Source organism: Pinus tabuliformis, chromosome 7, assembly GCF_031772625.1.
Source record: "Pinus tabuliformis cultivar Carrire ecotype Pingquan chromosome 7, CPIR1, whole genome shotgun sequence".
Lineage (NCBI taxonomy): Eukaryota > Viridiplantae > Streptophyta > Pinopsida > Pinales > Pinaceae > Pinus > Pinus tabuliformis.
Genome location: NC_142293.1, coordinates 1,580,870,998 through 1,580,888,373, shown reverse-complemented (window position 1 = coordinate 1,580,888,373; position 17,376 = coordinate 1,580,870,998). Strand labels below are relative to the sequence as shown.

Genomic DNA, 17,376 nt, shown 5'->3' with positions numbered 1-17,376 from the left:
ATATGTAAAGTATAAAAATTGCATGCATACGAAATGAGTGTGTAAACAATGCACATATCATGAACTCAGAAATGCAAACGGCTATAGAAAACTCAAATTGCTGTGCTAGTTCGTGAAAGGGGTTCATTTATAGCCAATAGTGAAGATTTTAGGACCCCAAAAATTTGTTATTTCTTATTTGTTACTTCTCTAGTACTTCTAGGTTTTTTTAATGTGTTTTTATTAAAAAACAGATTTTTATAGAGGATCTGTTCGCATTCTGCTTCTCATAGGCCAAAAACGTTTCCCAGGGGGGTTCTCCAACATTTCATATCCAGAAACAGATCCTGCCACAGAAACTTAGATCCTGAATCTGACCCAGGTAGATCCATTGGCATACATGTTAAGTTAACACATTGTATTATGTGCCATTAAGAATTATAGCAGAAGGAGATCGCAAGTAATTGAGTGGAATGTGCACATACTCATTAGTTGATCTACAACAGAAAAATTAAGTATACAACAAAAGTAAAACGAAAATGACCCATGAATTGAACCACAAAGTTATGTACATAAGATTCCTTACAAGTTTTAACATGAAAAAGAAAATAATATATAATGACCTACGAGTTGAACTACAAATATAAAAGTCGTTTCAACATGATATATATATGCACACACATAACACGCAATGAAGTATATTTAACTAACCTTCCTTATGTGTTTTAACATGAAAAAGAGAATGCTAAATAACGACCTACAAGTTGAACTACGAATATAAAAGTCCTTTTAACATGAAATAGAAAAATGATATATAAAATAACTTTTAACATGAAGTAGAAAATTATATATATAACTAACCTTTCCCCTGCAACACAAAGTATGGGATAAAATGGTCCAGCCAGCATTGCCAGAAAACGAATGCTGGATTCAACAGCGTCAGTGAAATTTAAGAGCTCTGCCTGCAATTCATGTACTACAGAAATTATCAAACTATTATAATTATGGATACACTTTCAAATTGAAGCTGAAATCCAGTAGCTTTCCTTTATTAAAATAATGTCTTCAGTGAAATCTTATACAGAAAATATGTGATATATACCTCTAGGTGAGGAATAAATGGAGAGAGGCGTGATGTAATATCTTGAAGAAGCTGTCAAAAATTCCTGAGTCAGTGTTTTAAAGCTACAAAGATAATCTGCCCAGATAATTATAAAGTTTCTTTCACAAACATGGAATATACCTGAAGGTATATATCATGAGTGTCTTGCTTATGAGATACAATGTGTGGCAGCAAGTAGTCAATAACAGGTTGGAACTCTAGTTCCAGTCCAGGTACAGGGACTCCAATCAACTGCTCAAATAGATTAAAAACGAAAAAAACATCAATGTATTGAAACCACTGAAGGACACCCTGACTAAATCCTTCAATACAGTAAAATCCATGCAAATGAGGGCTGTTTTGAATGATAACAATTGATAAGATACAAAAAATCATCCGAGTCACATCAAATGCAGAATAAAGCACACACAAAACAAAGAGCTTCAAAGGCTGCTATTAAAGTAAATGTCAGATTAGAATGGTAAAATTGATAATAGACATGGCCATTAATAAAGTCACTTCAAGTTATTTAATGTTCTTATGCTTTAATTCACTTTATTTTGTTCCTCAGTTTATCCCACTTTCATTAAGTAGATTGACTCGACTTGCTTGTAACCCTTTATAAGAAAGCTTTTGCTTTCTCATTAATTTATGCAATATTGGTTTTCTTTTTGGGTTTCTGTTATCGTGATATGGTATTAGAGCTCAAAAGTTTAAAGTCATATCAAAAGTCTTGGGCCTTTGAAAGGCAAGGTTTCCACTATTGCAAATTCAACACTCTAAGTGCCACTGACTTCGTGCGAACACAAAGACCTACCCATTTATACTCATTCATATTAACTATTTTCCCACTGACATGTTAACTCTCAACTTGCATTTTAATCTTAGAACATTATACTATGTTCATGTAGAAATGTTTATGGTTGGGTGGTATATCTATCCCTTAGCAATCAGTTTGACAACTCTCTCTCTCTTGGAAGAATGTCTTGTTGAAAAACATTAGCTCGCACCTCCTCAGCCAGCAACTCAACTCCTCAACCCGCACCCACAGTTCCTTGGCGACTATTCATGACAACTCGAACGCCCATGTTTTTCTTATACCTATCATCCACCGACATCCAAGGAGCCCATCCACCCACTTCCATGATCCTTGTCGCAGGCATGTAGCCCACGACTATTTAAGCATGCAAACATCACACTTCTTCAACCTAAATCTTTGTAGCAACCTACACTTGACCCTACTCAAAAACCCTTTGCTAGCACAAGAAGTTCAATTGTGACTGCTTAGCTTAGTCCGCATCTTCTCACCTTCGATTTTTTGCTAATGCGCATAAGCATGTTTTAGCTAGATACCCATCTCTCCCCTCCTTCCACCCCTCCCTCTCCCCCACTCCTCTCTGTATCAACCCCCTCTTCATTGTTTTCCATTCTCACAGCCCCCGCAACTCAAAACCCCCTCATATTTCCCATTTCTTTCACACCATCACCCCCACACCCTCAGGCTCTCACACTCACACCTATTCTAGATCAACAAGCACATAGCCCACTGATATGTTGTTACACATAGAGGAATATGTAATTCACAGTAGGACAACGGATTATGCCACGAATGCAAAGGCAAATTTACAAAGCAAATGCGACAAATCTATAATTCATCCCTCATCCACTCTCTTTACAAATCCTATCCTACTAGCAGCTTAGATTTGCAGCTTAATGAAAAAATTTAAGCAATTGCAAGTTGAAGTGAGAACCCTATCATCTAGAGTTTCTGAGGTGGAATCAAAGAACTTATCTATCAGGAAATTGCTACATGAAAACGAAGTGCAAGATACCCTACAACCACCACATGACACTCTACATGCAAAAATTCTTGATCTCAAAACCAACAAGAAGGAATCCAGAGACAACAAGCCACTTTAAATAGGAATCCGAAAGGCATATTAAATCATGGGCAAAGGTGGTTAAGGGTAAGGACAAGAACCATCCCCCTCTTGTTGAGATCGAAAAAGCAGTTCAAGCCAAGCTATGGGCAGAGCACACTAGCAAGGCTCAGAATCTGAATTTAGAGGTCAGGGGGCTTCCCTTACCCTTTCCTTCCCCAAACCTCATGTAGGTAGGCACCATTTTCCTATGAAATAACCTTTCAATATCAAACCTTACTCTTGAGAGTCCCTGGTTCATAACTAACTCTACTCTTATCATCTGGTTCTGGTTAATGAGTGATCGATTTCAGGTGCTTCATCCAAACCATAAACTATTCTCCCCTCCCAACAAGATATTTTTTGATGAGGATCTCACTCAATCCAAAGTAGCAGAGCTAAAACACTCCAAAGAGTTGGTTGTGACAGCACGAAAGGAAAGTAAATGAGTGTTCATTCATAACATTCGAGCCATCATACTACGTGACTCCAATGCCCATTGTTGAGAGTTTTAGATTCCTCTACATGATCACTCAAAGGACGTGTTTTGCATTCAGTAAAAAGATTCATATTTAGGAGTCCAATTATTATTTGATGATGTCATTGGGCATCTTATAAGTTATGTCAAGCACCTTTTGCAACTCAGTGAGTCTCATAAGTTATTGACCTTAAATGGCCTCCTCCTCTTTGGAGTCTCATTTCTTCACTTGTTTACCACTTTTCCCCATTATCAACCATTTCTCAATGACTCCAAGCATCATAGCCCCCTATTTTTGACATCCACCCTCTCACCCCCCACCCCCCGGAAAACATCTGGCCCACCTTTTTCTTTGATGAGGGTGATCCCAACATCTTCACTTCTCATAGTCACCCATCTAAGACTGAATTCTCATGCATTACTTCTACCAATGCCAAACACACTTGACTTTCATACACTATTTCACAAGTTGTTCTCCAATCCTACCCCCACTACACCAAATCCACCTCACCTTCCCTCAAAAGTAGACCTTGTCCCATGAACAAGTGGGGTATGACAATGAATGTCAAGACCTCCACAGTCAGCTTCAACACGCCTTCACTCACAGTCACCCTTCCTACCCCCATCTTAAGGCTTCTCAGTGCCACCTTATCCATAATAAGAAACACATCTTCATTTCCCAACGAAGATGTAGGTTGTATGCTTCCTTCTCTAATCCCCTAAACACTTTTAGTGCACCTTCTTTCCTCGCCTCTCTCCTATTCCTCCCAATTTGTACCTCTTCTATTTATGATGTGCCTAGGCAACCCCTAATTCAAGTTACCTCTCCCTCCCTTCTTGCCACCTATTCTCATACTAAGATATCTAAGAGGCCATTTATGTAAAGATTTGCATACGCTGAAACCCACAAGCACTAGTAAAATTCCAAATTGATAACATCATCTTGAATGTGAGATTAGTCCCATGTTCCAAGAGTGGTGGTTAGTCCATGAGATCAATTCCCAAAGGTGCAATGATTAGTCCAACATCCCTCCTCCGACATAACTCGATGGAATTGAACCTAGGCCAAGGCTCAGATACCATGCATAGATTTGTCATTACACCAAAACTCACATACAATAACAAACTTACAAACTAGTAATATCATCTTGAGTGGGTAGTTAGCCCATGTTCCCATGATCTAAGTCACAGGGTTTGGCTACTTTTGTTCATCAAATTTGAAATTCGTCAAATTTCAAGGGACAATGAATTAGTTCCTTCAAATTCGTCCTTTATATTATGTTGAATCTCATTTCTATAATTTGACAATTAAAATTGCCACTAATTCCATGCCTTTTAAAGGGGAATTCACTGAAATTCATTTAATTCTCATAATTGTAGAAATGTATTGTTCACATTTATATTTTATGGGTCAAGGCTTGAAGATTTTCAGTATGGGCATACTCTTTTGCCCTAGTATTGTTATACCCTATAGCTACATTGATTATAATCGATACCCTTGCTCAGTTTTGTTCTTGCAAATCTGGGTTTTAGCTTGATTCCATTGGGAGAAGCATGGATCAACCTTAGCATATCCAGTGTCTTGATGAGCCCAAGAGATCCCTCGAGTTTTGATTTCCCAAAAGAAATCGTATGCCTTATCCGAATAGAAATCCAAATTTTGCCCAAGACAATATGATTCTTGCAATCTAACGAGTTTGAAAAGAATCATATGCCTTACCCGAGAAATCATGATGTCGTTGCAGTCGATATTAGAATGTCACTCAACCTTATTCGAATGGAAATCAAAGTGCCACTCCAAGACCATATGATTCCTGCAACCTCACAAGCTTGAAAAGAATTATACACCTTACCCAAAGAGAAATCGAAATGTGGTTGTAGTCGAAATTAGATTGTCGATCAAGGACCACTACCCTAAATCTCAATTCCTATTCATGCATGTGCCCATATTTTAACATATAAACTTAGGTATAAATTCATATAAATTAGTAAATTATGTTATGATTTAATATTTGTGTATTATAGTTTATATAAGATATAATTAAGTTATATTATTTTTATTATTCATAGAATTTATATTAATAAAATTGTATAATTTAAAATTGATTAATTATTGGGCCTGGAGTATGCCCTAAAACTCCTTATGCTTGGCTTAAGGGCTCGTCTTCCTCGGATGTAAGGAAACAGGTTTGTTGTCGCACAGATTGTCCAAGCAGCGCGACAACGCTCAGACCGGGCGCTGTCACCCTGATCTCTCCGTTTAAGCCATCTCCCAATAGCAAGCTAAGGGGGGTAGACCCTATGGGATAAATGAATACCAACTGGGAATCAGTTGGCTTGGGAGACACAGCAGGGGAAAACTACCACTTGATCGATTTTAGAATTTGATTAGATCTTTAAATGCTTAAGAACAGTGCCTTATGGAGTCAATGAAAACCAAGTAATTAATTAGTTGTTGCCGCTTATGAAGTAATTTAATGATTGCTTGAAAATATTTACGAAATATCGAGCATAATATAATCCAGGCAATGCTTAATTTCACCAGATGCAAAATATTCAATAGATGCGCAATGTTCTAGCACATAAATTTCAAAAGATCAAATTCTTCAAGAAACCACGAAATTTTAAATGCTAACCAGCTCACAAAATGATTCACCACTTTTCAATAGCTAATCTTTAAATAAACATTTAAGCGCATTTAACTATAGAGAAGTGGAACATAGATACCACAAAAGACACCAAAATAAATTTTCATTTTTTAGTTAATCTTTTCAAAAAAAAAAAAAAATTTATATACTACTATATTTTTTTTTTATGAGATTTTTATAGATTAAATGAAAATCTAAACCCAAAATAGGTCAAACTCTAAAATTAACTGTTTATGCCTTTTTATATTTTTTTTTATTTTTTATTTTTTAAATGTTTTTATTAAAGTCAAATAAACAAAAATCTAAATCTAAATGATAACAAAAACAAAAAAATCTAAACTATACAATAAAAACAAAATATCTAAGTAAAAGCCTAAGGATTAACTTTTTATGCTTTTGGAATTTTTATATTGTTAAAAATAAATAAATAAATATTTTTTATTTTTTTTAACTTTTAGGAAAAATTCATAAAAAATTAAAAATGAAACTAAATAAATTCTAACTTAAGATGGATTTTAAATAAACTAAAACAAACCTAAAATTAAATTGAAGTTGAAACTTAACGAATAAAAAAAAAAGGAAATATATACAAGCATATAAATTAATAACCCCAACTATCCTAACTATAGTCTTAACGCATGTACATAAAATGAAACCAAAAGAAATGGAATTCGAATGTTTGTTTGGCTTGTTGTTTGCTATCACAGGTATGCGTGAGGCGCAGAGTTCGGAGGCAGAGAGGGCTCGATGGACGACATAGGGTAAGCAGCACGCTGGAGCAGGATCCGGAGAGATCTGCGTGAGGGTGAATGGCCAACGTGAAGGAGAGAGAAGATCTGGGGATGAAAACACAGGTTTGCAGCAATGTTTGGGCGTGCAAATCAAGATGTGGAGCTGAGGCTTATTTTGCAGGTTGGACGCGGATTATGGAGCGAAGAGGTGGCCAAGGAGAAAAACGTGGTTGCGGCAGCGTTGAGGAGAGGATGGAGTAGGCAGAAGCGTATATATGGTTGCGTGGGAGTGGCAACAGTGAGGGACGAAGAGGGATTGCCACTGTTTTACAAAACGGCCGAATCGACTCCGACTCGGCCGAGTCGAACCGAGTCAAAGGCCTGGGGAGTGACTCGGCGAGCTAACCGGTCCGGTTGACCGAGTCACATATGACTCGGCCGAGTCATATGTGACTCGGTCAACCCGGCCGGGTCCGTTATGACTCGGCCGAGTCACTGTTGGGACGGCTGGGCAGCGTAAATGTTAAAAAAATTTCACTTTTTTTGTAATTTTTGACAAAGTTAAATGCAGTTTATGGATTCCAAAGGGTAATAGTAATTTGTTAAATGCTTTTGGGGTCCATTTCCCCCTCCCAAACCCTATTTAAGACACCCAAATGCTCTCATTCACTCACAGCAGTCTTATGCATTTGAGTGAGAGTCTTCTTTGAGAATTAGTGAGCAGTTCTTGAGCTTGTTTTGGAGCAGCAGTGAGGAGTCTTGGAGGAGCATTGTAGCTGGAGTGAGGAGCTTCTTGGGCAGCCATTTGGAGCAGCATTGAGGAGCTGATTCTTGGAGCAAGCTTGAGGAGGCAGTTTGTGCCTGGAGGTATTTTTTTCCACCTCTATAAATCTGTTTTTGCTTAGTAAATTTTAGGTGCATATCAAGAAAGCTTAGAAAGTGTTTTTTGTCAAATAAATGAACATTGAATCAATTTTTATTTTTTTTCATTTTCAGATTGTTTTCCTAGTCAAAAAATGGCACCTAGAGCAAAAGATCCTGCTTGGGCATATGTTGCAATGGTTGATAGTCAGATGCATTGCAAATTTTGCCATAGGAAAATTAAGGAAGCTCCTGGGGGCATTAATAGGCTGAAACAACACTTGGCAGGGATTAGAGGCCAAATTACCCCATGTACCTCATCAGAAATTGAGGAGATTAGAAAAAATTTGTTGGCCAGCTTTGAGAAATTTAAAGAAGATAAGGCTAGGCAAAAAGAGATACAGGCTGAAATTGGGAGGAAGAGGGAGATACAAAAAATGATGGCTACCAACCCCCACTATGATTTTGAGGGTTCTTCCTCTATCCCTCAAACTGAGGCATCCAACCCTTTCCGTTATGTTCCTCCCTCTTTTGGTTCTGTTCAAGATAAGGGAAATGGTAGAATGAATTTGACAAAGGGTGATGTGACTATCAAAAGTTATTTCACTCCCTCCTCTCCATCAGATGCACATGGTCCTGAAGTTAGTAAAGGTCAAATTCAGCCCACTTTAGATGACCATTGGAAGAAAGAATTGAGGGAGACTGCTTGTGACTACATAGCTAGATGGTGGTATGATGCTGATATCCCCTTTAATGCTGCTCGTTCACCATATTATGAGCCTATGTTTGATGCCATACATGCTGCTGGAAAAGGCTTCAAAGGCCCTACTATGCAAGAGCTAAGGGGGTTTCATTTGCAGAAAGAAATTCAATCCATTAATGAGTATTTGCAAGAGTTCAGGGACTCATGGGCAAGAACAGGGTGTACCATCATGACAGATGGATGGACTGATCAAAGAAACCGTACCATCATAAACTTTCTTGTCTTCTGCCCACAGGGAACCATGTTTTTAAAATCAGTTGATGCATCTGATAAGGTAAAAGATGGCCACTTGTTGTTTCAGCTATTGGATCAGGTTATTGAGGAGGTGGGGGTGGCTAATGTTGTTAAAATCATCACAGATAATGCCTCTAACTATGTTCTTGCTGGTAAACTGTTAGAGGAAAAACACAAGACCATCTTTTGGACCCCATGCGTTGCACATTGCATAGACCTCATGCTTGAGGATATTGGAAAATTAGATTGGGTCAGAAACACTGTAGATCATGCCAAAAGCATAACAAAATTTATCTACAATCATACACTGGTTTTGAGTCTCATGAGGGAACACACTGGAGGCAAGGATATTATTAGGCCTGCCATCACTAGATTTGCTACACATTTTTTGACATTGCAATCTATGCTTTCCCAACATAGAAACTTGCAAAAGATGTTTTCCAGTGATGAATGGAATCAAAGCAATTGGTCTAACAAACCAGAAGGCAAAGAATTGAAAAGGAATGTCCATGAAGAAACTTTTTGGAGAAAGGCAGCAGAGATTGTGAAGCTTGCTGAGCCACTAGTTAAGGTGTTGCGGTTGGTGGATGGGGAAAGGTTGGCTATGGGCTTCATTTATGAGGCTATGGATCAAGCAAAGGAGCAAATAAAGACAGCATACAAGGATAGAGTGGCAAAGTATGGGCCCATTTGGGCAATCATTGATGAAAGATGGAACAATCAACTCCATCGCCCTATACATGCAGCTGGGTATTTTTTGAACCCACGGTATCATTATAAAGCTAAGGAGTCAGGAGCTTTGAGGGGGGAGGTCAGAGATGGACTGGTTGATTGCATTGAACGCATGATCCCATTGGAGTCTGATCAGCTGGAGATACATCAACAGGTCACATCCTTCAGCAATGCAACAGGTACCTTTGGGAAGAACCTAGCAAAGATTGCAAGAGAAGCAGATGAGCCAGGTAAACAAAAATTTCAATTTTCAATTTCTTAATGGTTTTACAGTTTTACTTTTTTTATTAAAGTTTGTTAAATCATTTATAATTTGAAAGTTAGATATAATTTGTAATTTTGTTGAGCTTCAGCCTTCATCTAACTCATAATTCATTACACTCCTATGTTTTTTGCAGCACAATGGTTGGAGGCCTTTGGTGGCCAGTGCCCTCAATTGCAAAGGTTTGCAATTCGTATTTTGAGTCAAACTTGCAGTGCATCTGGGTGTGAGCGCAATTGGTCTGTCTTTGAGAGGATTCACACAAAGAAGAGAAACCGTTTGGATCAAAAACGGATGAATGATCTAGTTTTTGTCCAATACAACCTTCGGCTCAGACGAAACCAATTGCTGAACAAAAGACCTGATTCAAATCCCATTGTGTTGGAAGACATTGATCCAACATCAGATTGGGTAGTGGAGAGTCGTCCACCAGAGTTTGATCCTGATGAGGATCTTGATGAACTTGAACATGTTGTTCAAATTTAGCTTGTTCAGTTGGATGCAGATCCCAATCCACCAGCCTCAGTCTCACAGCCAGCAAGGACTCCAGTTGTAGGTGCTTCCTCTGCTCAGCCACGACAGAAGCGCAGCCGCATATCTACTCTATCTCAGCTTGCATCTGCTGCACAGCCTGCTAGTGGTACTGGTACCACTTCTACAGTTGCAGTTGGAGACGATGATGATGATGAGGAGCCATGGGGCCCCTTGTCTGACTCTAATGATGATGATCCAGAGATTGGTCGAGATGATCTTGGCTCCTCTGGCAGTAGCTACTAGCCAGTAGAACTAGTGTTGCAGTCTGGTCACCATCACAGTTTACTTTTGTTGTAGAGGCCATTTCTAGCGTCCTTGGTTATTTGTATTTTGTTTTGAGTCTTTGATCATGTATGACAGTTGACTATGTATTGCCATTGGGTACCATTTTGATATAGTGGATTGGTTCATGAGCCTACTTTGATCATATGTTGTCTTCCATCTATATTATAATGTTGTGTGTTTGGAAACATGAATAAAAATCTTTAAAATTATGTTTAAAATATTTAAAATTATGCTTAAAATATTTAAAATTATGTTTTTTAATAAAAAAAATAAATATTTAATGTATTTTTTACAACGACCGAGTCACTGAAATCGAGCCGGCCGAGTCATTACCGTTTCGGAGTCGGAATCGGAGTCGATCCTCGGCCGAGTCGGAGTCGGAGTCGGAGTCTTAAAACATTGGGGATTGCGCACTGAGCAGAAGGGAGGAGGACGCAAATAGGAGGCTGAGGGTTTGAAGAATGCGTGAGGGGTTAGATAGGCACAGAGAGGGCAGCGGACAAGGGTAGATGGTGACTTGGCTGCGTGGAGGAAAAACACTGAGTGCCAGAAGATGGGGAAGGGAGAACCCAGGCAACAGCAAAAGGCTGTGGGACCTTAAAAAATTTCGAAATGCACAGTGAACCCCACAACCAGGCAGCAACAACAATCCCAAAACGATTTCGAAAATAATCTACCTGAAAGACCTCGAGGACAACAAAAAATCGAAATTTTCCTGCTCAGAACTTCTAAATATTTTTCAGAACTCTTAATAAAAAAATTTAAATCACTCTGCTCCAGATTTATCAACGAAAACCTTCGAATGACAGTTCCCAAATTTAAAATATTCGAACAACGAACGAAGAACAAGAAACAGAAAAGAATAAAATAAAATAAACAAATTAATAAAGAACAAACAAACAAATAAAATTAAACAACCAACAGAGAAAACCAAAAAAAAAAAAAAAACTTGGACTGCAGGAATAATGCCTCTGCAAGAGATGGTTCTGAGGCCAGATTTTACCCTCCAGCCTAGATCTGGCTTCAAAATCAAATTTCGACTTCAGATCTGCAACCCGCAACCTGTTCCTGAAAACAAACAGCCAGAACCCGAATATGCAAAAAATAAATGAAACCCTAGAAACTCTAAGAAACAGCTAAATAATTACAGTATTCACAAGTTAAAAGCTCTAAGCATCCAGATATGTCAGTATGCCACAGAAATATTTTCAAAATTTTAAGTTCGATATGAGGTGCTTCAGAAAACCCTTCATGCATCCGCAACAGAAATTCTAATGATAAGCCCGGGATCAAAACTAGCTGGGCTCTTCAGAAAATGCAATCCGGGAGTTGGCTGGTTCAGCCGAGAACTTCCCCGAACACCCGGTAATCTCAAAAAAAGGATTTCCTGCACAGCTTAATTCAACCATTAACGAAGAAGGAGAAAACGATACTAAAATCCAAATGTAATGGAGATACCTACCATCATATTCAAAAATTTAACTACCATTCAAACCCTAGCGACTAAACAAGATACCTGTGTTTAAAATCACTCTTCATAAAGCTATCATCAATGGTTGAAATTAAAATCATGCACAGAAATAAAACATCTTACAACATTTCCAGAAGAGTAATACGAGCAAGATTTCAACCCCAAAGTCTTTCTTTATTGCACAAAAAAAATGACTACAAGAGAGCTTTCTTTAGCACAAGACTCACCGATCGAATCGTCTCAAATGACCCCTGACACCCTATTTAAAGGAAAATTTCCCAACGGCTAGTTCGAGTGATCCATGTCAAATGTGATCTCGACCGTAGATAAGGATCAAAATCTCTTTTAATCTCATTCTTCGAAATTTTAAATGCATTTTAATATATTAAAAATTAAAAGTTTGCATTTATTTCCTCAAAACTTTAACTTGTTATTATTTTATTATTTTATTTTATTTTTCAATTTTTTATTTATTTATTTTTTTTAATTATTTTTTAATTTTATTATTTTGTATTATTTTTATTTTTGGACCCTCGAACTTAGCCTTTGGAAAAAACACCTAGGACCTAGGACCTATGAGGGGATAAAACATTTTCTAACCCTCAAGACACTTTACATCATGACCTTTACAATTTTACATCTCAAGGGGGAAAACCCATTTGACATAGACCCTCATAGACTACCCAGTTCTGCGACACAAATATAATCTAGCAGATCAAGCAATTTGTAATAACCTAACCGAATAGTTAGAATTATTTCCAAATTACTTTTACATAGACTCGAAGCACACTAGGATTCCCCTAAGATTCTAATGACAAAATCCATTCCGGCTTTGGGGTTAGGCTGAAGGAAAACTCTGCCGACCATGGGTCGGTGAGACAAAAAACCTTCTGAAACGTAGATCATCACTAGAAGATTAGGTTTACCTAGGCAAATACATACATGACACAGATCTACTAAGATTATTTACAATTTACACATGCAGACTGGGTTTACAACATAACATGATCAGGCTGATGATGACAGTTGAATGGCACGGACATATCGATCAAGCGCCATCCCCTTTGCGAAAAAGGGGGTGTACTGTTATGGGTAGTTGACACGTAGTGGTCAACAAGGTTAACAGCGCATGACCCAGAGGCATCTGGGAGGAGTGAAAGCCTACCCCCTTACGAACCACCAGTGGGTAATACCAGGTGGCGTGGGTTTCCTTGAATAACAGTGATGAGTCAGTTTGCATTTGTGGATTGTAACCAGTGATGGTTGTCCCTAATTCTAGTTTGACAACTGAGTTATGATAGGTTTTCCCATATATTATGTGATTCACATGTTATTTTTATTTTTGTCCTATGTTTCTAATGTGTGTGTTAAAATTTAGGATATTATATTTATAATTTTCTAACTTTTATAGCATATTGAACTTGATGTTGAATTTTATTGCTAAAATTTTCGTTGTCGAATTTTCATCGTACTTAATCATCGTCGAACTTGAACCAAGTGACTTAGCCCATGGTGGTAGTTAGTCCATGAGAATGATTCCTAGAGATGCAGCAATTAGTCCAATAGTTCGAATGACAAACACTAGCAAAATAGTCGATGAGGAGGGTTCCAAGCATATCTCTTCAAATAGGGTCTTAAAGTTATGGCCAAACAGTGAACACATAACCAACTTGTTCAGCCATCGAGTAATCGTTATCACAGAATATTGCACCTTGGTTCAAAGGCATTCACAAGATGCTAAGACAAGTGTAACATAAAAGTGTTACCATTGTCACCTAGGAAACCACTTTCCTCTCTTTAGTGAAGGATGAATCCTACACAAAGGAGGCTTTCCTGGTAGCTTCAAGGATTCCTATGGCAAAAAGAAATACAATTTAAGGACTCCTATATTAACTACTTAACAACACCACCACTAAGATATAAATTTCAAGAAAAAGACAAGTTGATTTAATTAGGACAAATTTCCAAATTTGAGTGAAAGAAGTCCTCAAACAATTTAAGATATTTAGCAAGTCAATATTGGTCAAAAAGGGAACCACAAACACTACAAAAAAACCTATCATTGTAATAAAACTTGCACAAAGTATGTTGGTTGAGTCCCCATCATTAAAGTATATCTGTTATTGAGAGGTCACGAGTTCAATTCTCTTGACACTCTCGAGGTCAGGCTCCATGGTTGAGTCAACAAGAAGTGATCCCTTCGAGTAGATCTGCCTGGTACAATTATTTTGTGGACATCGCAGTCGCTGATCTCTAGGGATCGTGAACCACATGAAATACATTAAATGAAATAAGTAAAAAAAAAAACTTGCAAAAAGGATGATATTAAACAAGAAAATTTATTACATCAGCAAATAAAAAAGCCTTTGAACAAGTAATTGCCAATGAAAATTAGGCCTGAAAATAAGAATTGCACTAGGATTTAATTAATACAATCAATCTGAAAAATTAAACGGCATATAACATCCCTAATATGCAAGATGTCTTGCCCTAGAAGGCATGTAAAATAAATCAACAATCTAAAATATGATTATAAGATTTATTTTTACCATACAAACAATCAATAACCCTGGATGTCTAGCCTAAATATGGCTGAAAATGAAAAAACTACTTATAAATCCTAATCTAACCCTAGGGAAGAAAATAAAAGGTAAAATTTTGGATTTTATCATTGACCATTGGGAGAAAGAATAATGCCTACTTATTCTTTAGGCATATGGGATCAACTAAGGAGTCCCTTGGGAAAAAGCATGAAGATCTAAGGTGATATCTAAGATTGTCCACTACTAACCCTCAAAGGTCTACCTAGTATATTTCAAATCCGAGAAATCCAAGGGAAGAGTCTCTACTATAAATTTTCCTAGGGTTTTTTAAGAAAGGATTTATCCAAAAGAAACTAAGTGAATGCACCCTCTCCACTAGAAAATTACAATTGAACTTGATAAATTGTCCATAAACAAATCCAACAAGATTAGAGAGAACACTTATAAAATCAAGATCATCCATAAACCCTATCCATGAGAATTCATAGATACTGCAAGATCACCACTAAAACCATCTCCACAAGAAATCACTCTAGTCATCCATACATAGTCTTTTAGAATAAGAGAGAATAAGACAAGTAGTGATATGTATCCAGAGGTAGCAACAATTTACAAATGAGGAATGCTTCTCTTATTTACATGAGAAATCTAGCATTTCCTCATCCACTAAAAACCCTAAAAATACAAAATAATTCCTAAATCTCTTACAAACCCTAGAGGTAGGGCAACAATATATAAAATATCCATGATACAAGAGTGGATAAATCTCAATACCCACAACAATGCCTCATAAGTGAGGAATAATGCTCAAAATATCAATGCATCCTCATAAAAGTGTGCTCCAAGGCCAAATATGTGGTATAAATGTTGTCTAGAAGTGAACGACTCACTCCAAGAGGCAAGTCAGGAATCCTAAAGTGAAATGTTGCCTCCAAAAATCACAATGCTTAATCCCCAAGGGTCACATCAAGCTACAAAAGGTGTGATATCATCATCAAGGGTGTCACATCACAATGTAGACTACAACATCCATCATCAAGTGCCACATCAAGGTATAGGTTCAACGTCTCATCTCTAAGGTGCAACATCTCATCACCAATGCATCATGAAGTGTCTTGAGAAGGATGTCATGTAACAAAGAAGCCTAACACTCTCCAAGGTGGAACAACCTCATCAAGTGTGGAAGCACGGTGTCAACAACAACCTCCAAAAGACCATGTGTATGCAAGCATCATCATCATGGAGGGGCTCCAAATATCCATGTGAGACCATCTAACGTAAGTACTATGTACAAGAGTTAATGCACGACAAAAAGTGATTTTCATATTCAATGCAAAAGAAATTAAATAGATCACAATAGGTATCTTCTTCAAACTTCACACCAATTAATCATTTGTTGCAATTTTCCAAGACTAGGTACTATATGACTTAAGTTTTACCTTATGGAAATAGCATCGTTGACATGCAAGCCTATGTATGATATGTAGCAATTTACAAGGTAAGTTCCTCAAATAGAACACCAAAGGACACCGCTCACAAACAGATCACAAATCAATACACCAGTATTCTTAACGTGGTTAAAACCCTCAAAGAGGAAATTAATCCACGGCCTGAGCCAACGCAGCCACTTCAGTTAATTTATTAATAAAAGAAAGAAAATTTACATAAGCTTCACTCATAAACGGTCACCTTAAAATGACCCTCCATGCTCTTTAAATAGAGATCATGGGCCAATCGGGTATTAAGCCACGGATCAAGTGTCGATAATACCGAGGAGAGAATGAACCGTCGGATCACTTCATGTCTAGAACATATCGTGACCGTCAGATTGTAAGTCACAAAAGTACATAGTAAAGAAACACACTTTACCTAACTCTACACTAGACCAAGTTATACTTAACTATTTTCTATGTGTCAGAATATCCTAACATCCCCCCTTAAGAACAACTTGGGATAGGATTGAACGATGTACAAATATGACATAATAGGAAAAGGAAGGAGGCATTAGAACCTATCCCCCCTTAGTGACAACTTCCTGAACTCCAACCATAAATCGAAGTTTAGTAAACTTCGCCTCTGTGAGAGCCTTTGTAAAGGTGTCTGCAACTTGATCATCGATTGAACAATATTGCACTTCAAGAACATGGTCATGAATGAGCTTTCTGATGAAGTGCATGTGAAGTTCAATGTGTTTGTTGTGCTAATGTTGGATTGGATCTTTGCATAGTTGAATGGCATTTTGATTATCACACCAAAGTGTAGTCGGATGTTGTTGTTGAAAGCCAAACTCTGAGAGGATCTGACGAAGCCACAAGGCTTCCTTACTAGCTTCTACGGAGCCACGATACTTTGCTTCTGCTGAAGAAAGAGAAATGGCACTTTGTTTCTTGCAAGCCCGTGTAATAGCTCCAGAACCAAGAGTGAAGACATAACCTGCAGTAGACTTCTGATCATCAGGGTCACCAGCCCAATCGAAATCAATGAAACCAACCAATAGAGGAGATGCTTCTGCAATGTAATGAATCCCAAACTGAACTATACCTCGAACATAACGAAGTATTCTTTTAGTTTCTTTCCAATGACTTTCATGTGGGTTTTACATAAACCGAGCAATAAGGCCTACAAGCTGACGATATAAGGTAGCATCAACTTTAGGGGAAGTACAAGTGACTGAAAGTTTGGCTCCAGACTGAAAGGGAGAAGGGATTGGCTTACAGTCTTCCATGTGAAAGTGGCGTAGAAGATCACAGGCATACTTGGACTGGGAAAGGGAAATACCTTCCTTGGATTGCAAGACTTGAAGACCAAAAAATAATGCAAGTGTCCTAAGTCTG

The 17,376-nt window shown here is 37.7% G+C and overlaps 1 protein-coding gene across 1 annotated transcript in view; it reads right to left on the bottom strand.

Moving 5' to 3' along the window:
* The window catches only part of LOC149254117 (uncharacterized), a 342,370-nt gene that overhangs the window by 233,141 nt on the left and 91,853 nt on the right, over positions 1-17,376 (bottom strand). The window contains 3 exon segments of the mRNA XM_089460071.1: positions 841-941; positions 1,082-1,132; positions 1,223-1,333. Coding sequence (XP_089316197.1) covers positions 841-941; positions 1,082-1,132; positions 1,223-1,333 — 263 coding nt within the window.